General features: G+C 38.8%; 1 protein-coding gene across 6 annotated transcripts in view; it reads right to left on the bottom strand.

The window, feature by feature from the left end:
• Positions 1 to 22,544, bottom strand: part of LOC131955688 (cubilin) — a 40,721-nt gene that overhangs the window by 11,273 nt on the left and 6,904 nt on the right. For all 6 annotated transcript variants that reach the window (XR_009388877.1, XM_059319903.1, XM_059319901.1 and 3 more), the window contains exons 5-9: positions 6,237 to 6,350; positions 5,714 to 5,932; positions 3,500 to 3,598; positions 1,482 to 1,582; positions 490 to 587 (exon numbers count right to left, since the gene is read on the bottom strand). Coding sequence is in view for 5 of the 6 variants with exons in the window: in XM_059319903.1 (XP_059175886.1) it covers positions 490 to 587; positions 1,482 to 1,582; positions 3,500 to 3,598; positions 5,714 to 5,932; positions 6,237 to 6,350 (631 nt within the window). In the remaining variant the exon portion in view is untranslated. The remainder of the gene's footprint in view (positions 1 to 489; positions 588 to 1,481; positions 1,583 to 3,499; positions 3,599 to 5,713; positions 5,933 to 6,236; positions 6,351 to 22,544) is intronic.

Genomic DNA, 22,544 nt, shown 5'->3' with positions numbered 1-22,544 from the left:
ACAGATGGAATTATTGCACACATTAAATTTCTATAGGGACCAGTGTGGTTTTTATTTCAGTACAAACAGAACTAATTAGTAAGTAAGTTAAGCTCCCCTTCAAAACCTGACTGTTTATGGGGCAAGTGAAGTAGAGTTCGCCTGTTTCTGTGACCTCTGCATATGAAGGGATAGTGTGGTCAGCACTATGCCCAACCGCCTTTACTATCCCTAACGTGAGTTAGGTACACATAAGAGCTGGGTGGACTCAAGGACAGTCTACTGACTTGAACCCGGACACGAACAAGAGACAAGGTTTAGCAGTCTAGCTCTCTATGGCTAGGCCACTCCGTCCCATGCACTTATTAGAGAGGGATATTAACTGGTATTAAAGTCAGACTTTTCTATCTGATATTTCAAAAGGCCAAGATCAGAATTTGTTAACAGGTTTAAAAAGTAAAAATTGGGTTTGTTCAAGTCAGATGTTAGCAAATGCCATAGCAGACTTACTTGTACTGATACACAATGCCATCAGAGGTCTGCAGGCCATTATAGAAGGTGACCACAGTGGAGCTGAACACATTCTTGGGGTCGACACTGACCTTCAACTTCAGAAACATACACAAGCATTAGAACAAATATTTTTTTAAACTCAGCATCAGCAAATCCACTCAACTTTAAGAACAAATATTTGTAACTTTCAACATTACAAACATACAAGCTTGAGAACAAATAGTTGTTTTAACTTTCAATCAGAAACACACGCAAGCTTTAGAACTTATATATTTAAATCTTTTAACTGCTATGAACCAAAATCAGTTCTTAAATAAACTCTTGATTTCTTTGTGAAACTTGTTTATTACTCACAAACATTATTAAAGTAATGGTTATATGGTCTACTGACAGATAGCAAATAGTTGTTTTACTTGTTATAGCCAGAGTTTGAATTATTTTTATATGCCTTGAGAATGTGCATATCAAATGAGTTGTTTTTCACCATATGGTTAAAAGAAGGGTATCCTGGTAGTCACTACACAGTGTTAGTATTATATGACTTGGTTAAAAGTGGGGTATTCTTGGGGTCACCATTAGGTGTTAGTATTATATGACTTGGTTAAAAGTGGGGTATTCTTGGGGTCACCATTTGGTGTTAGTATTATACGACTTGGTTAAAGTGGGGTATTCTTGGGGTCACCATTTGGTGTTAGTATTGTTTCACCTGGTTAAAAGTGATCGATTATCTTTGGGGTCCCTATTTGGTGTTAGTATTATTTGTTGGTTAAAAGTGGGCTGAAGAGGTAGAAGGTGCTTTTTATAAACTACCTGTATACATGAGTAACAACAAATGATCAGGTAAAAAGCTGATCAGATAGTTTAGGAAGTCGAAAAGTCTTGGAAACATCAGGAGACAACCACTTTCAATATTTTTCATCAATGCAAACGAATGTCATATTTTAACTCTAAGCCTCAGTAAAGATAAAGTACAAGAAAACTGTACTGACCACTTTTCCTGGCTCTGCTGACAGCTGGTAGTAGACAACCTCACTAGCTTGGCCTTTATTGATTAGCAGACTTCCTGCACCACTCAGTGGACCACCAACATCTAGGGGAGACAATGTATTTTAGTTTCACTTCTTGTAGGTTTACATGGGACAATGGGGTGATGACGCAAAGCTATTCAAATTATAACTAGGTTAGATGGCTACAATATTAGTGGTCAATTGGGACAGCTGAACAAGAAGCAAGATGACCAGTGATAACCAATCAGGGTTGAGGTCAGAGTCAGGTGACCAGAATACACATCAGAAGTTTAGTGTCAGTGGTCAGCCAGGAGGTTAGTTAGTGACAGTGGTCAGCCAGAAGTTTAGTTAGTGACAGTGGTCAGCCAGAAGTTTAGTTAGTGACAGTGGTCAGCCAGAAGTTTAGTTAGTGACAGTGGTCAGCCAGAAGTTTAGTTAGTGCCAGTGGTCAGCCAGAAGTTTAGTTAGTGACAGTGGTCAGCCAGAAGTTTAGTTAGTGACAGTGGTCAGCCAGAAGTTTAGTTAGTGACAGTGGTCAGCCAGAAGTTTAGTGTCAGTGGTCAGCCAGAAGTTTAGTGTCAGTGGTCAGCCAGAAGTTTAGTGTCAGTGGTCAGCCAGAAGTTTAGCGTCAGTGGTCAGCCAGAAGTTTAGCGTCAGTGGTCAGCCAGAAGTTTAGTGTCAGTGGTCAGCCAGAAGTTTAGTGTCAGTGGTCAGCCAGAAGTTTAGTTAGTGTCAGTGGTCAGCCAGAAGTTAAGTGTCAGTGGTCAGCCAGAAGTTTAGTGTCAGTGGTCAGCCAGAAGTTTAGTGTCAGTGGTCAGCCAGAAGTTTAGTTAGTGTCAGTGGTCAGCCAGAAGTTTAGTTAGTGATAGTAGTCAGCCAGAAGTTTAGTTAGTGACAGTGGTCAGCCAGAAGTTTAGTTAGTGATAGTGGTCAGCCAGGAGTTTAGTGTCAGTGGTCAGCCAGAAGTTTAGTTAGTGACAGTGGTCAGCCAGGAGGTTAGTTAGTGTCAGTGGTCAGCCAGAAGTTTAGTGTCAGTGGTCAGCCAGAAGTTTAGTGTCAGTGGTCAGCCAGAAGTTTAGTTAGTGACAGTGGTCAGGCAGAAGTTTAGTTAGTGACAGTGGTCAGCCAGAAGTTTAGTTAGTGACAGTGGTCAGCCAGAAGTTTAGTGAGTGACAGTGGTCAGCCAGAAGTTTAGTTAGTGATAGTGGTCAGCCAGAAGTTTAGTTAGTGACAGTGGTCAGCCAGAAGTTTAGTTAGTGACAGTGGTCAGCCAGAAGTTTAGTTAGTGACAGTGGTCAGCCAGAAGTTTAGTGAGTGACAGTGGTCACCAAGAAGGTTAGTTAGTGTCTGGTTCATCAGGAGTTTAGTGTCAGTGGTCAATCAGGAATTTAGTTAGTGTCAGTGGACAGCCAGATAGGTAATTAGTGTCACAGTTGCAGGGAAAGTTTCAGATGAGAAGGTCAAGTAGAAATAATTGTAGGTCCAGGGGTTAAAGCAAAGTTACTTGGATAGAAGTAGAATTGAAGATAGTCATCAATAGGAATAGTTAAATTTTGTTATAATGCTCTTGTCTGACAATGAATAAAATAATATTTGTAGATGGAGAGACTTTGGTGTTGATTGTATACATACAACTAACAAGAATCAGTTAATGTACTAAGAAAGGGGAAAAATATCCCCATTATGATTGATTAATGATTTTGTATAATTTCTACATCAGATGGTAAGGTGCCCAACATACACAGATAAGAGGATTTAAAGTAAGGTCATAAATCTACAATGATAAGAGCTACATGAGAATTTTAAAAAGCTATCAAACAAAATCATTTTCGTAACTACTTAAAAAATGAATCAAGTTGTAGGAACACAGAAGCTTGTTATTTTTCACTTAAAATTTCAGAAGAATAAGAAATAGTTTTGTTTGTCAACCTCAAGCTGGTATTAATTATTTTTTTAAGTTGAAGAACCAATGTAAAAAAAAACTAGAATATAAAACCTACCAGTAGATTGAACAGAGAACTCGATGGTCCTGGTGAATGCTGTGTTTCCAAGGGTCAATTGTACTATGGTTTTAGTATCAGATGGCAAGAACAGGTAACCTGCAATGGGAACAACATTCTCAGAATTGTGCCCCTTTACAACAATATTTGTTTTTTGTGTAAAGGATCAGTCATTTCATTTTAATTTGAGACTCCTCACTAAAAAAATTATAGATCTTCAAAGCTTGCTTCCAATATAGATATTGAATAATATGTGTACTAGTACCTTAGTATAATTAATAGGTTTTATCACTTATTTCTGTTATTAAAGATTTAAAATAGAATCCAGGATGTGTTGAGATCAATAAATAATGTTAAAAATTAGTATATCTATAATGGGCACTTGTTTTCTTTAACAATTTTCTTTTTAAACTTACTTTCTATTAAACTAAAAACTGGTGCAATGAAAGAAAAGATTGTAGTTTAATATAAAGAAAAAATGACTACAACATTAGTAGCTTATTATAAAGGGCCACAAAGATTCCTCACTTAGAACCTATCACTAAAGCTAGACAAACTTTAAATCAGGACTGTAGCTATCACCCCATTTAGAACTTACCATCACTAAAGCTAGACAAACTTTAAATCAGGACTGTAGCTATCACCCCCATTAGAACTTACATTCACAAAAGCTAGACAAACTTTAAATCAGGACTGTAGCTATCACCCCCATTAGAACTTACCATCACTAAAGCTGGACAAACTGTTTTTGGCAGGACTGTAGCTATCCCCCCCCCCCCCATTAGAACTTACCATCACTAAAGCTAGACAAACTTTAAATCAGGACTGTAGCTATCACCCCAATTAGAACTTACCATCACTAAAGCTAGACAAACTTTAAATCAGGACTGTAGCTATCACCCCATTAGAACTTACCATCACTAAAGCTAGGCAAACTTTAAATCAGGACTGTAGCTATCACCCCAATTAGAACTTACCATCACTAAAGCTAGACAAACTTTAAATCAGGACTGTAGCTATCACCACATTAGAACTTACCATCACTAAAGCTAGACAAACTTTAAATCAGGACTGTAGCTATCACCACATTAGAACTTACCATCACTAAAGCTAGACAAACTTTAAATCAGGACTGTAGCTATCACCCCAATTAGAACTTACCATCACTAAAGCTAGACAAACTTTAAATCAGGACTGTAGCTATCACCCCCATTAGAACTTACCATCACTAAAGCTAGACAAACTTTAAATCAGGACTATCACCCCCATTAGAACTTACCATTACTAAAGCTGGACAAACTGTTTTTGGCAGGACTGTAGCTATCACCCCAATTAGAACTTACCATTACTAAAGCTAGACAAACTGTTTTTGGCAGGACTGTAGCTATCACCCCAATTAGAACTTACATTCACAAAAGCTAGACAAACTTTAAATCAGGACTGTAGCTGTCACCCCAATTAGAACTTACCATTACTAAAGCTAGACAAACTGTTTTTGGCAGGACTGTAGCTATCACCACATTAGAACTTACCATCACTAAAGCTAGACAAACTTTAAATCAGGAATGTATCTAGCACCACATTAGAACTTACCATCACTAAAGCTAGACAAACTTTAAATCAGGACTGTAGCTATCACCCCAATTAGAACTTACCATTACTAAAGCTAGACAAATTTTAAATCAGGACTGTCACCCCATTAGAACTTACCATTACTAAAGCTAGACAAACTGTTTTTGGCAGGACTGTAGCTATCACCACATTAGAACTTACCATCACTAAAGCTGGACAAACTTTAAATCAGGACTGTAGCTGTCACCCCAATTAGAACTTACCATTACTAAAGCTAGACAAACTGTTTTTGGCAGGACTGTAGCTATCACCACATTAGAACTTACCATCACTAAAGCTAGACAAACTTTAAATCAGGAATGTATCTACCACCCCCATTACAACTTACCATCACTAAAGCTAGACAAACTTTAATTCAGGACTGTAGCTATCACCCCAATTACAACTCACCATCACTAAAGCTGGACAAACTGTTTTTGGCAGGACTGTAGCTATCACCCCAATTACAACTCACCATCACTAAAGCTGGACAAACTGTTTTTGGCAGGACTGTAGCTATCACCCCAATTACAACTCACCATCACTAAAGCTGGACAAACTGTTTTTGGCAGGACTGTAGCTATCACCCCAATTACAACTCACCATCACTAAAGCTGGACAAACTGTTTTTGGCAGGACTGTAGCTGTCTCCCCCATCAAAGAATGACAAGAGATCATTGCCATTTGAGATGGTCAGGTTCTTCACACTAACAACAACTTTGGTTTTGGTGGATTCAAACTTCCAGCGGCACACAGAGGAGAGGGCAGGCTGAATGGTTAGGTTCACTAGATAACTGTCATTATTAAAAGATCCGGAACACGCTGAAGTTGGAGAGAAAAACATGAAGATTACAAACATAATTATATGTTTAAAATAATTTCTGGTGGGTACCAAACTTAAGATAGGGAAAGTAAAGGCGGCTGGGCATAGTGCTGACCACGTTATCCCTTTATATGCGAAGGTCAAGAAACATATGAACTCCACTTCATCAGCCCAATGGATCGTTAGATCTAAAGAGGAATCTTTTATTTACAATAATTAAACAAAAAGAGTTTAATTAATGTATATTATTTTTCTAGATTTGAGAAAGTACTGGCTCCAACAAGACAGAGAATTTTTTCTCACCTGAAAGTACTGGCTCCATCAAGAGAGAGAACTGCTGGGTCCTATTTGCATTCACTTTCCAGGTCAAATTGAAGTTTGTGGTTCCTGGGAAAAAATCTTCAGGCTTGCTGCTGGCTGTTAGAAGAAAAATGTGGAAAGTGTTAGAATAAAATGTGGGAGCTATAAGAATAAAATGTGGGAGCTGTTAGAATAAAATGTGGGAGCTGTAAGAATAAAATGTGGGAGCTGTAAGAATTTAATGTGGGAGCTGTAAGAATAAATTGTGGGAGCTGTAAGAATAAAATGTGGGAGCTGTAAGAATAAAATGTGGGAGCTGTAAGAATAAAACGTGGGAGCTGTAAGAATAAAATGTGGGAGCTGTAAGAATAAAATGTGGGAGCTGTTAGAATAAAATGTGGGAGCTGTAAGAATAAAATGTGGGAGCTGTAAGAATAAAATGTGGGAGCTGTAAGAATAAAATGTGGGAGCTGTTAGAATAAAATGTGGGAGCTGTAAGAATAAAATGTGGGAGCTGTAAGAATAAAATGTGGGAGCTGTAAGAATAAAATATGGGAGCTGTAAGAATAAAATGTGGGAGCTGTAAGAATAAAATGAGGGAGCTGTAAAAATAAAATGTGGGAGCTGTAAGAATAAAATGTGGGAGCTGTAAGAATAAAATGTGGGAGCTGTTAGAATAAAATGTGGGAGCTGTAAGAATAAAACGTGGGAGCTGTAAGAATAAAATGTGGGACCTGTAAGAATAAAATGTGAAGCTGTTAGAATAAAATGTGGGAGCTGTAAGAATAAAACGTGGGAGCAGTTAGAATAAAATGTGGGAGCTGTAAGAATAAAATGTGGGAGCAGTTAGAATAAAATGTGGGAGCTGTAAGAATAAAATGTGGGAGCTGTAAGAATAAAATGTGGGAGCTGTAAGAATAAAATGTGGGAGCTGTTAGAATAAAATGTGGGAGCTGTAAGAATAAAATGTGGGAGCTGTAAGAATAAAATGTGGGAGCTGTAAGAATAAAATGTGGGAGCTGTTAGAATAAAATGTGGGAGCTGTAAAAATAAAATGTGGGAGCTGTAAGAATAAAATGTTGGAGCTGTAAGAATAAAATGTGGGAGCTGTTGGAATAAAATGGATTTTTTCAACATCACATTACAAATAAGCCTGTGTTTTCTTCTGTGTAATTTCTTGAGTGATTTTGTTTGAATGTGTCATGACTATACACATGTCATATGACTGCACATCTGCATCTAATAGCTGTAAACCATGTTACATGATTTCACATTTGTGAAACAGTTTACACTTCAGTCTCAGATGATTTCTCATCTTTGTCATATAATTACACACCTGCCACATGACTACACAGATGTGTCAAATTAATACACACGTGTCACATGATTACACATCATTGTCACATGACTACACATGTGTCACATTACTACACACATCCTATCATTCGACTACCCATCTGTGTCACTACATATCTGTCAGATTACTACGCATCTGTGTCAAATTACTACACGTGCGTCTGATGATTACACATGTCTAAAAGACTACGCATGTGTCTCTAATTACACATCAGTGTCACTAATTACACATCAGTGTCACTAATTACACATCAGTGTCACACGAGTTAGATGACCATGTGTATTACACTGGACACCGGCTACAGTAGAGCATCCGCCATTTGCATGAGTGTCAAGGTCACAGACGCTGTATTTACTTCTAGAGGTCACCGGCAGGTCGGTTACAATGCACTGTTAAAGAACGAAACTATATAAAGTAATGTCGCCGTGTTGTTGGTATAACGTGTTACACTAGAGGAGTTATGTAAACAAACCATTTGACTTTAGCTAAAGTCAGCTAAAGAGGCTATGAGCTAAAAATAACTCAGGTGTAAACCAAAACAGAGACGAGGCTTGGCCTTAGAAGTGAAGAAGAGATTTGCATGATTAGAGTTCACCATGTTAATGAAAGGTGAATTTCCATTATGTCACGTTTAACTGATGTGAAAGGAGTGGGCTATGACTTTTAAGACAATGCGCTAAGGTAGAATGGGGAAGGGCCGGTGTGTAAGAAATGTGATGTAGCATAGATATTACTATGATAAAAAAAAGATAAGAAACATGTTAATCATCGTATAAATTACTGTTGTTGAATAGAATACTTAAAACTATATGACAGAAGATGTAAAGATGGTCTCTTCTGTGGTTGTTGTTGTTTTTAAATGTTGCGTTAGATTTATTTTATGGAAAAGGGTGTGTTATTTGATATTACGGATGTGTCGACAGAAATGTTAGGTTACGTTATGTGTATGTGCAGTAGTGTACTGGGCCGCCGGTCTAATCCTGGTAGGCCCCAATGGAAAAAAAATCTCGGTGGGCCCCCATGAATGGTGCTGGACTAGTCCTATTCGTGTTTTGATTTTTTTTAATTTAATGTTGGTATTTTAATATTTTGCCTTTCCTTCATACCAAAGCAAAAAATTCTGACTTTGGCGGAGAGCAAAAAACAAGAAAATATCTATCTGGGGTTAGGGGCCTGTTTTAATTATATATATATATATATATATATATATATATATATATATATATATATATATATATATATATATATATATATATATATATATATATATATATATATATCCCTCTTGGACACAGCCAGTCTACATCGTGTAGGGCCTATCTATGTGGCCGAGACTGCCAGTCTACACCGTGTAGGGCCTATCTATGTGGCCGAGACTGTCACATTTTTTGTGTTCTATATTAAGTACACGATCACTTCTGTCTTGTGATATTGTCATGAACAAGCGGGTCCGGCTGATCCACGCAAACATTTTTTTTCACAAAAATTGAACTGAACGGAGATTTATAACATTTTCTTTAGTGAGCTCGGACATAATTTATACGACCTATCTATATGATGTTATAAATATATAACAGACCACTATATAATGAGCTGAGGGTTTTATTTTATTTTTATAACTCATTTAAACAAAATCGCTTGTTACATCTTCATTACAAATATAATTGTTAAAGCATTACAGTGTACTACTTTAAATAAAATCAAAAGTACTGATCCATAGCATTGCTCTAATCCAGTGGCGTAGCGAGGTAGAGTGTCACCCGGTGCGGCACTTAATGGTGTCACCCCCCCCCCCCCCAGAGGCATAGAGACCCTTCCCAGGGACAAATTTTCAAATTTTCGATTTGCACCCGCCCCCCCCCCCCTTAAGTTTTCGATTTGCACCCCCCCCCCCCCCCTCGAGTTTTTCTCTATATATTTTGCTATTTTTTGCCTTGGTGTCACCCCCCTAAATGGTGTCACCCGGTGCGGTCCGCACCCCCCGCCCCCCCCCCCCCTCGCTACGCCCCTGCTCTAATCTACCCCTAACACATGTAAGAATATAACCCAACGATAACCCATCCCTGCCACTTTGCCCACGAACCTATACTGCTGGCAGTGTTACTGTTATCTACTGAACTTCAGCCCTTCTCGGTAAACCCCGTGTGTGAAACAGAAACAAGCCTACAGTGGGAATTCCCGAAAGTTGTATATTATCACTCATGAAATGTCCTTAGCCGACATAGTTGGCTCTAGAACGTGTTTACAAATATAGACTTCCCTGTTGCCATTTTGTTTTTATTTACATGCCTAAGAGTACAAAGAAAGCATTTTAAACAGGCGGCGTGATGGGGTAACGTGTCTGAACATAATCTTTGCATTAAACCAATGCTGGCTGGTGGGTGAAACTGATGTGACTACAGCATGTATTGCCGGGGGCGACCTTGTGGTGGGCTGTTTGAGCATGTTTATCTTTTTCATGTCATGCATACTCTCTCACTCAGGTTTTTAATAACGGAGAGCTTCGCATGGCGTTTTGATGTGGATCCCCTAACTATGTCATGCATTAACCAAGAACCCCATCTAATAAGCTAGAATTAAAAACAGATCACTTTTAAAAAATCGGACTGTTTTAATTAGATATAACGGTTTTCACACACATACACAAACACCACTCCGCGAAGGTTGCATATCGAGGTATCGGGGCTTCAATGTTTAGTGCAAGCAGATAGATATTCAGAGACCAGCTTTGTGCTCAAGCCAATCTCCATCTGGTTTAGACCCTACCCTGCCTATGTCAGCCATAATAACATGCTCGTATGATACAGGCGAGCCGGGATTAAGACTAGGATTAGTGGATATACAGAGACCGTGTTTTTTCAGGGATTTAGAAATAAAAAGGGCTCGTGTCGAGAATCCCACTTTTACAATAGCTGCCAAGTGTGAAAATTGCATGCATGCAACATGCGGGAAGAAGCCTAGCACACCAACTAAGATAGCACATGGCTAGGCCCAGAAACGTGAAACATAACCCATATGAGTGTACAAAGTTAGCCCTATGTAATCATAATCGTGATGAAAGACTCATAACTTATTACACTGCAATTGTCGGGTTCACTGTACCCCAGACTATACAATTATTACCTACGCCCCTCCCCTCCCCCCTCCAATACATATAAACCAGCGGTAATCAACAGATCGAACCGTCGCCTGATCTATCTGATCGATACTCCCCCTCAGCTGACTGCGATGAGAAATCAATAGCACCAGGCCCTGGGTGTGTATCGGCAACCCTTAGACCAGATGGCCAAAGTTTTGTGCTATGTGAGTTGCCACACCAGACTGGCCAAAGTTTAGTGCTATGTGAAAGGATATTAAACGGCAATTTAAAAGTGATTCACCGAACTTCAGTGCTATCTACATTCTCTTACATTTCTGAAAAAAAATTCTTTGTTCAAACACATAAAAAGGATATAATATCATAGCTTAAGCCTTCAATACAACGTCTTACGAATAACCGATATCTTCTAATACTCATTTATTGGAGTACCTTAACAAGCAATCTATCAACATAATTTCAACACTCTCTGGTTACAGAGTTAAAAAGTAGGTGATTACATTTCTGTCTCACACCGGTGAATTGGACAAGACACTGCTATGCAATGGTAAGAATACTTTCTTTATTTAGTCAAAGATTGTAACACTGTGGGTTCGTATCTCTACGGCCTGTTTAATTATCAACCCTGTTCATTGGCCCAGACTGTGTTTAACTGCATTCAGTTCATACATACCTATCTCATAGGTAAATCGTACAAAGTCTCTTTATTAAAGCACATCTTACATTGATTTCATATGTAGAAACTTCATATGTGAATAAGGACTACAGTAAATTAGGCTCAATTACACTAATCCTTAAGACAGGGTGTATTATTACAATACTAATCTCCGCGTTTAATATAATATTTTACTGTTACTAACACATGTGTGAGATAATTATAATACCCAAAGTGGCCCAGGAAAGTATTGGTTTTGATGAGAAGTATAATGGTAGTTTCGTTACCAATCGGAGGGTTTTAAAGGAAACTTGAGTACAAAACGATGACTATACGTAATGTAGATCTTTTGTACAATGCAAGGGTATAGATAGGGTAAGGTGGTCATGGCGACCTAGGATATATATATATATATATATATAATTATATATAATTATATATATATATATATATATATATATATATATATATATATATATATATATATATATATATATATATATATATATATATATATATATATATAATTATATATAATTATATATATATATATATATATAATTATATATAATTATATATAATTATATATATATATATATATATATATATATATATATATTGCTAAGCTATAGACTGGGGGGGGGGGCACCTCATGCTGCGTGGCGGGATTAGGTTCTAATGCACGGATTATTTTCCACTGTAAGGATTATGTGCTAATGATGGCTTTAGGTGCTATTGCGAGGATTGTAGGGTTGAGGTGAAGGTACAGGATTAACATTTTAAAAACCCCTGCCTTATTTTTGGACCGGGTACGGGACACATAAATCTCTACTACCAGACACATTTAAAACACCGACACGGTAGTTGGCTACATGTACTGATCAGGCCCGTTCTCTTTAATTTATATGGATACTCTGGAGAGCCTCGTGGTCGTTAAATATTTACGACGATGGAGAGGGGTGGGATGTCAGGGAGGGGTGGGATTCATAGCAGGGCTGGTGGGCTGGTTATGTTTGTATCAAAAGGTTGTCCTAAAGTCAGACATAACACACAAAGCTAACTCCATCTCTCCCCCCACCCCCCAACCCCTATGTAAATTGAGATTCTTCGTATCGTGTTCGCCTTCTAAAGTAATTTAATTTTTTCCCCACGAATTTGATTTAAACAAATTACATTAAAAAAGGTACACCGAATTTACATTAAAAAGGTTACAAAGTTTTTGTCCTCTACCCCTACCTAGAAGCGTGACGTCATTTATGGACTTCTGATCAGTGGCGTTAAATATTTACAACAGTGGTGCAAGTTTGTGAAGGGGCGGGTGACACCTAGCTAATAAATGCAAGGGACCGGAAGACGAAAGGTGCTAATCTTGCTCGTGCGCAGCAAAGGTAAAGTTACACCTTTAAGGAAATGAATTGTCTTGAGGAAGGGATACCGCCCCTCTCCTCCACTCACCCACCCCCACCACCGTACTTATACAAGAGGGATGGGATAATCGTAAATACACAATCCGACATACACAAACAGTACCCGGAATGTTTTCCGTTGGCGTTTTATTTCAAACACGCACACATTAAGAGTTTCTTTCTGGCCTCTCTTCGGGCACTGCCCCCTACCCGGACGAATTAGAAAATATATACTTTTTATATAAAAACATTTTTAAAAGTGTCCGCCGCCCACCACGGAAATTATTTAATTCCGCATCCTCAATAGTTTCAATTGCCCCCCCCCCCCCCTCCCCCATACCGGAGAAAATTGTCGGAAAGAAACATTGCATACATTTCTACTTCCTGCACTTTTTTATTAAACAAATTAAATGAATCAAATTTTTGCTTGGTTATGCTACCTATGACCTAAATACAGACACCTAATTTGACATTAGAAGCAGGAAATACAAGTGTTATTGAACCTTGTTTCAACCGTTGCTTCTTCCGTGGACATGTTCTAGAATGGTTTCACGTAGGCCGATTTTAATGTGTTGGGATTGGCCAACAGTTCACTTGAACTGGTAGATACAATAAAACACAATAGGCCTGTGTTCATAGCTGGTAACAAAGACTGAAACAACCTTTGTGCTCTTAATTGTTCGTGCCAAGTGTTGAGTTAAGTTATAAATCGAAACAGTGTCAACCTACTAACACGAGCACGGCTGTTTAATATAAGTGTGTTGCTTTGGGGGGAGGGGGGGGGGTGTTTTAAAAATCACAAAATAACCACTGGTTTTATCAAACTAGTAAAACATTTAGCTTTCTTTACAGTGGTAACATAACTAAGAAGAAACAATTATATTATTATTATAATCAGTAAACTCGGATTTCACAAAACTCCTTTTAATAATAGATATATGCAATCAGGATAGGTTTAATTTAAAGGTGAAAATTAATTAAATAAAGGTTGCACGGGGGGGGGGGGGGTTGATAGCGGTAAGCTTACTCTTCGAGGATTAACCTGGAAACAAATAACATTTATATTTTAAAAAGTATGTCTCAGGGCGTCAGCTTGTTTAGGGGACAATTCAAACATGCTACCAGAGTTGAAGCCACACGCTTTTAAAACTGCCGATAATGTTTCGTAATAACCGCCGTGTTGCTACTGTCGTTAAAAATTTGTCGTAAAAAGAAACAAAACTGCTCATGCGAATTATTTAGTTTCCGTTCTTTTATGTACAGGAACACTTATTAAATGGTTTCACTTCCTTTTCCGTAGAGAAATTACTACTCCCGTGTGCGTGATTTGGTTTTTCCCACGTTTTCTTTAACTTGCTTTCGCGTCTGTTTGTTTATTTGTTTTTCCAATCAAATCTTGCGATCGAAATTTCGGGCACTTCCCAGTTAGCTAGCGCGCTGAAATTTTCAGGGAAGCTTTGTTTCCGATGACAATACAATATTCAATTATTATTATTATTATTAATAGCTCTAACTATTTAAGCCAACAGTGAAATAACTGGCGCATATAAAGAATTTAAAAATGTGTCAGCATTCAAAAGAATATTTAAACTTTGGCTTCACACCTGCTGTTCATACTAAACGATCACCTTTATGTCTTCATCAATGAAACCAGGAAGCCTTCAGACACATTGGAAGGGGAAACATAATGCGTAGATTTATTCAGATTTTATTTACTTTCCAAATTTTAGGATTAAAAAAAAAAAAAACAAGGAGTAACATTAAAGTCTATTTAATTCTCCCAATGCAACTATCATTCTTACTATTAAGGCTTGTTATCAAATGTCTTTACTCATCGCTAAATCTGGGAAAAGCTATACGATAGGGGAGAAAGTTATCAAACCATCAACATCTGCATTTTTAACGGGGTTTTTTTTTTTGTTAAAATTAAAAAGACTTGAAAACTAAGCAACAAAGTAAAAATACTGTTAGCGGAAGTCAGTGGATAAGGCAACTTTGAGGGATAGTGCTAATGTACGTAAGGGGATTTTGCTGAAGAAATGTTCTGTAAATCATTAAGAGAGCCCCAGTACATCCAAGGATAATAACCAATATCAGCGTCTCAAGTTATTCTGCATAGCAACAACATGATGACCGTATTAATAAGACTTAAACTTCACGCAAGAGTAAGATGGCTCTCGAGAAAGAACTGCCTGAGTAGATTTATGGAACTGATACTTTTTGTTATTTGTTTTACGTGACAAACCGTAAATTTAATAATATGTTAACAGCGTTTAGTAATTGAACCCTAGACTTTAAGAACAAAATATATTAAACAAATAACTTCGAGGAACAAATAAAATTCGTATCTATTCGACAACCAGGGAGATTGAAACTGGGGCACTTAAACGCTAACAGCTCCCCACTACTGTCTACACCAGGGGTCTCCATACTACGGCCCGCGGGCCTGATGCGGCCCTCGAGGTCCTCTCATCCGGCCCGCGGAGATCTTTTTGTCCCAAGGGAAAAATCGTTTGTTGGTGATGGCTGAGGAACTTTGTCTAGAAAAATCAAAAACATGCCTGGAAGAAATTGGCCCCCGAACTGAAATTTGAAAGTTAATGCGGCCCTCGGTCTGAAAAGTTTGGAGACCCCTGGTCTACACCATGCAACACTAGGACACTTTAAACCCTAACAGCTCCCCACTCCTGTCTACACCATGCAACACTGGGGCACTTTAAACCCTTACAGCTCCCCTAAACTGTCTACACCATGCAACACTGGGACACTTTAAACCCTTACAGCTCCCCTAAACTGTCTACACCATGCAACACTGGGGCACTTTAAACCCTTACAGCTCCCCACTACTGTCTACACCATGCAACACTGGGACACTTTAAACCCTTACAGCTCCCCACTACTGTCTACACCATGCAACACTGGGACACTTTAAACCCTTACAGCTCCCCACTATTGTCTACACCATGCAACAATGGGGAAATTTAAACCCTAACAGCTCCCCACTATTGTCAGTATAATCTGTACTAATACATCTATTACATCATGCAACCGTTGAAAATATGCCGACCAGGTCATTAAAACCAGCACTACACAACTTCTACCAGCACACATTAAATATTTGCCCAAGCATACATAATGTATCACACCGTACTCTCAAGTGTTAGGGGCGTATTGACTACCAAGTATTTTTTTTTTAAATTGTAAAGCGAGCTTTTCCATGAAAGTTAATTTGACTTGGTCGGGAAGTTTTACGTAACAGAAATGCTCGGCCTTCTACTTCCCCTCTTTCTTTTCAGCACGCAAACCGACAAATATTATCCATCTCCCACAATAAAGACCCTCGTTATGCCATTAGCGTTAAAATAAAAATGAGTGCACCGCAAAACCACCTACTTCGTCATTTAAATTTACAGCTCGCTCCCCGCTACTGTCTACAACATGCAACACTAGGGCACTTTAAACCCTTACAGCTCCCCTAAACTGTCTACACCATGCAACACTGGGGCACTTTAAACCCTTACAGCTCCCCACTACAGTCTATACCATGCAACACTGGGGCACTTTAAACCCTTACAGCTCCCCTAAACTGTCTACAACATGCAACACTAGGGCACTTTAAACCCTTACAGCTCCCCTAAACTGTCTACAACATGCAACACTAGGGCACTTTAAACCCTTACAGCTCCCCTAAACTGTCTACAACATGCAACACTAGGGCACTTTAAACCCTTACAGCTCCCCTAAACTGTCTACAACATGCAACACTAGGGCACTTTAAACCCTTACAGCTCCCCTAAACTGTCTACGACATGCAACAATGGGGAAATTTAAACCCTAACAGCTCCCCACTACTGTCTACACCATGCAACACTGGGGCACTTTAAACCCTAACAGCTCCCCACTACTGTCTATACCATGCAACACTGGGGCACTTTAAACCCTAACAGCTCCCCACTACTGTCTACACCATGCAACACTGGGGCACTTTAAACCCTAACAGCTCCCCACTACTGTCTACACCATGCAACACTGGGGCACTTTAAACCCTAACATCTCCCCACTACTGTCATTATAATCTGTACTAACACATCTATTACATCATGCAACAGTTAAAAAGATGCCGACCAGGTCATTAAAACCAGCACTACACAACTTCTACCAGCACACATTAAATATTTGCCTAAGCCTAGTCGACATAATGTATCACACCGTACTCTCAAGTGTTAGGGGCGTATTAACTACCAAGTATTTTTTTTTTCAAATTGTAAAGCGAGCTCTTCAATGAAAGTTTATTTGACTTGGTCGGGAAGTTTTACGGAACAAAAATGCTTGGCCTTCTACTCCCCCTTTTTCTTTTCAGCACGCAAACCGACAAATATTATCCATCTCCCACAATAAAGACCCTCATTATGCCATAAGCATTAAAATAAAAATGAGTGCACGGTAAAACCACCTGCTTCGTCATTTAAATAAAGAAAAAATGTTATTTAGACGCCCTTTTCATTCCCAACCCACCACCCCTACATGCATGTGATACGCCTATTTATCGATACCGTCGACTTCTTAGTCTTTAACGTCGTAATTTTCTTTGTTACATTATCTTGTCAAATATTGCATTTCTAGCTCTGGGATCGTCAAACTTTTAGTTACTCTTTATTTTCGTGGAAATATATTTAGCTAGGAATAATGCTTTCCTTAGGGCTAGGAATAATGCTTTCCTTAGGGACCGTGGATCATCATTTTCTTATTTGGGGTTGGGCTTTGAAAGACTAAAAAAATTTACTCTGTATTTATTGTTGGGCTGGGTTTTTATTTAGCCCTTTTTAAAAAAATTAAAATATGCCCTCCTAAGAAAAACACCATATTGTTTTTTAAGGAAAATGTAACAATGAACATTATACTGATGTGGTTGCCGTAATGTATTTTTTAAATGTGTTTTTAGTACCAAGAAATATTTGCGGGAAAGGGGGTTGGTCGTCCATTGAATTGTTAACTAATGAGGGTTGGTAATCTACGGAAATGTACACCGTTACGTTAGTATAGCTAGGCTAACATTACTACACATATGCACATAAGTAAAATCTTATAAGTAATGAAAAAAATGAGCCGTTAAAATTGAGTCAAAGAGCCGCACGGAGCCGCATGAAACCGACTACCGCCCCAGCCCCTAAAGCCCTGTCTACTGTAAGCCATTTACTTTTGTTTGATGCATGTTTACAGCCTATAAGTGCGTATTGCGTATTTCACTCTCCAATGTACGAAACCCACCTCACCATACTTTGGAGGAGCGAGCTGTAGTTTTCTTTCAACAAAATCAATACCCAAAAGGTAAGACTGTCTAGACAAGTTCAATATGGGAATTATCTTTGTTTCGACGGTAAGAAAAAAGATAGTCTTATCTAGGCAACTTCAAAGTGTGAAATATATCTGATTCGACAAAAAGAAAGAAGCACAGAATAAGACAGTTCGATTTAAGGAAGCTCGTCAAATTAAAAATAATTGTATTAATGAATAATAAAGGTAAGACTATAGATAGTTTATTCTCAACTATAAAAATAATAAAGAGTTTTCCTGAATTGTATCAAATTCGTGATAAGAAAAAATACTTTAAGCAAATAAATAGACAAGTAAATGTAAACAATGATTGAAACCAGCTTGTTAAATGGAACAATTTACATAGACCACCTTCTCTACCTGGTCAACAGTAACCGTCTGGTTCAAAAGTACCACGTGACCTCGAGTGTATCTTTAAATACCTTTTTTTAAACCGTCGCACCGACATAAAGACTTCTATTTTTAGTAAGCTGTCATTCTGGCACCAAGCTGAGAATCTAAACCGTTTCCGGGTCAGTGGGTAGCCAGCTGACGACGCGGCCCCCATCTTACCCGACTCACGTACCAGTGTACAGGACCTGTCTTAGGGCCCCTGTTTACCTGGCACGGTACCATTTAGCCACAGGTGATCCACCGATAACTGAATCTAACCGTTCAGGTAATGCCGCTAACTTTCACTGACAATCACTAATCATGAATACTCATAGTAATACCAAAAAAAATATACAAAATTGACCCATGACTTAACCCTAACCTAACATAAAGTGCTATTAGGGCTTACAATAGCGTAAGCTCGACAATCACTAATCATGAATTCGCATAGTAATTTAAAAATACTCAACTGACCCATAACTAAACCCTAACCTAGCATAAAGTGCCATTCGAGCTTAGAATAGCGTAAGACAGCACCTGCGTGTAAAAACATCGTGTCTAATTTTTAGAATAAATTAACTTAAGCAATTAAGCTGGTTTACTAATTTATGTTTGTGCTCAGTGCGAGCCAACAAAGAGCTACCAATCACGATTTGTTTTAAGTACCCTTTGTCTCGCTACAGTGTTAAAATAATGCACGTTTAGTACTGCAAAATTTTCGGAGGGTAATTAGTTTTTTCTTAACTTTTCCGGCTCCCTTGATTGGGGTTCTTTAGAATGCCTAGGGAATGTACGACAGTCAATTTATTTCGAAACGGTTGGTCGTTTTCAAGCGTTCTCTAGAATTCTATAGTTTAGCTCTTACCTACTAACAAAGTAACATGTATATGTGTGTGACTACACACACACATATATACAAGCAGCCTATCTGCAAACTAACTCCCTTTTCTTATTATCCCGTCTTCCAGGTCTCTACGCTATAATTTAACACTAGTGTACCCGTCTCGCGCGTTGTTGTGGTCTCAGAAGAAACGCTGACGCAGCAAGAAGCAATATTTTAAGAGGATTTCGTCAAAGCTACCGCACAGACGCCACAAGGCGATAATCACCCTCCGTAACAGTGAGGTAGAACACAACTCGGCGACCGCCCAGGTGTCAGGGGCGCCGTGTCCCTATTTAAAACGAATGTAGGCGTCATAGTGCTCAAGGAGCCCGGGGTGGCAAATCGCACCCGGCGGATGCGCATAGTGCATTGACCGTTGAATCAAGTAGTACCCCCTGAAACTGTGCAGTATGCTCAATCAACGGATCCAGGTGCAAAGATACAAGCCACCGGGGAACTCTAGGCGCAATACGGTACCTTATTGTCGGGGCGCAACCCCGCCCCTGCAAAAATCAAATCGCAGATACCTTGCCATAAGTATTCTCAACAACTTCCAAAAGTTTCACGGCTCTCTTACATACACACCCAATACACACGCTTTCCTTTATAGTAATTTAAATAGTAGTGTATAATTTATTTTCAACTTTTTAGTGCATTATTACACAAAAAGCTTGTTATTAAATCGTTTTTTATGAAAAAATGTTAGTACTTTACATGTTTTTATTTACAATAGAGTTACATGACTAATAAATAACTATAAAGAAAAGCTTGTAAAAAGAGATTAAAATGATTCATTACGTTTTAAAGAGCTGGGTTTTTTTTTCTAGCTTAACAGTACAAACGTGCTGATTTCTTTTAAGTTTATTACAAAGTGCTTTCTGTCAAGTGCGCAGTTTTAGATCTAGCTTGATTTTACAAGCGTATGTTTTCGGCCGATTTTGGTGTATTTTTGTTGTTGATTTTAGATCCAGCAAGACTTTAGAAGTGTGTGGTTTTCTAGAAATATTGTAGGGGGGGGGGGGGTAGGATTAGCTAGACTTTACTAATGTGTAGCGTTTTCTGTAAAGTTTTTAGTTTTTTAAGATTTAGCTAGACTTCACGAACGTTGTTTTCTTTCAAGTTTGGGGTTTTAAGATCTAGCTAGACTTTACAAGCCTGTAATATTTTCTTCGTTTTGAAAAGTGGTCGTGGTTTTGTTTTAGACCAAACACCCAACTCAACTGTAAACATACTATATGTTTCTGTAAAATTGTGGCTAAATTTGAGTTTTGATCTTACAAAGCCGAGAAACTAGCAAAAACCACAAGAAAAAAACACCTTGCAGCTCGATTAAACATTGGTGTTTTTAGTAATACGAGCCGACCCGCGGCATATCATACGCCTCTATTTAGTTTTTTATTTTTTACTTTTCAGTAATTCATAATTTGTGAATTCGACAGTACCAATGCTGCCACTGAAAATATCTGCTTTAAAACACTATCAGTAGGTCGTTAAGGAGGATACTACCCCCACCCTCCTTTCCCCAACCTCTACCCTACACCCCCCCCCCCCGTGAAAGCAGACTCCTCTCAGTTACCTCCCCTAAGTTTAAAATCGTTTCAAACTAAATTATCTGCCCCTAATAGTCGTCACTAAACCTGGCTCTACGAATGTAAACATTTAGCGTGAACTAAAGCTCACCAGACCATGTAGGGGTGGGGTGGTAGGGAGCGCGCTTACAGCTTGTTTTCTAGCGTCTCCAAGAAGAGAATTATATATATATAGATAGATGTTGTTTTGAAGCATACCAGACAGACACCTTAAAGCATAAACTGAATCCAACATAGGCTATCGTTCTAGTTAAAACTAGACAGAAACCATAACAGGATAAACTGAATCTAAACAGACAGAAACAATAACAGTATTTTTAACAGAATCTAACATAAGTTATCATTCTTACAGTCCGCTTTCTGGAATATTCTTAATAACTGCAGTCAATTTTTTTGAGGAAAGATGAATATTTGAGGAAGTAAATTACAACAAATTACATGAACATCTATCAGGTGGATAGCGCTGTGTCCTTATGGGTAATGTGGTAGAGTAGAACAACAGTGTGAGTTACCTCACCCACACATTCCTCATGTCATTACCCACACTTATGTGTCTTAACTCACACACAAATAATTTGTCCTTGATTAATCATCACCCATCCTCACTCACACTCATTTGTCCTCAATAAATCATCCATCCTCACACACAGTCCTCATTTGTCCTCAAATCAATATTCATTTGTTTTCAAGACGTCAGCAATCAAACATCTGTACCACCCCTTTTTTAGCCACACATAAATATGTGTAGAAAAGAAATAAATAGATCCACTTATTTACAGGGGGGAATATTTTCTCGATTTCAGCACAGCCGAGTGTTCGACATTTAGCATGCGACTTCTCAAAGTGGGACAAGATGATAAACGTATCTATCATACCCATACAAGATGGGGGAAAATAACTGCTCTGGAGTAAGAAAAACATGGATGCTCATCAAAACAAGTTGCTGTCAGACTTAATCAACGATGACCCAGACAGATTCGCTCGAAGATTGCATCAAACTATTCTAGCGGGACATCGCAAGATGAACGAGTGTCTGGCCATGCTCACAGCAGCCAGACAGCCTGATCGCCTCCATGTTTTAAGGAACTTCCGCGACGACGACGGAAACACTCTCCTCCACGTGACGGCCATTTTTCACAAGAAAACCGACCTGCTCAAGCAACTTCTTCGGGCGTGTCCGTGTCTTCTGACGGAGCCCAGGGTTGGGGAGTTCAAAGGTCAAACCGCCTTACACATTGCCATCGCGAAGGGAAATAAGAATGCTATTCAGGTCATCCTACAACAAGCTAAAACAGAAAATCCAGCGGAGCTAAGAAGACTGCTTCACATGCCCGCAGTCGGGGTCAAGTTCAAGGACTCGGCCATGGCGGGAGAGATACCACTGACGGTAGCAGCCTTGACATTAAACCAAAGCATTGTACTCTTACTATTGGAAGCCGGCGCAGACTTGCTGGCTATAAATAACCAGGGTGACACGGTCTTTCATAGCCTGATTAAGTTTGCAGAAAATAAGGAAAGACTGGAAGGCATCCTCAAAATGATGCTCTTCCTAAACAAGCATCTGACCGGCAGTCAAAAACCTGAGCGCAGCACAGTCAACAAAACCAAAGTATACGGC

Source organism: Physella acuta, unplaced genomic scaffold (genome assembly GCF_028476545.2).
Source record: "Physella acuta isolate Inbredline_101_S28 unplaced genomic scaffold, ASM2847654v3 ptg001095l, whole genome shotgun sequence".
Lineage (NCBI taxonomy): Eukaryota > Metazoa > Mollusca > Gastropoda > Physidae > Physella > Physella acuta.
The sequence above is the reverse complement of the archived record's forward strand: the minus strand, read 5'-3'. Positions and strand labels throughout refer to the sequence as shown.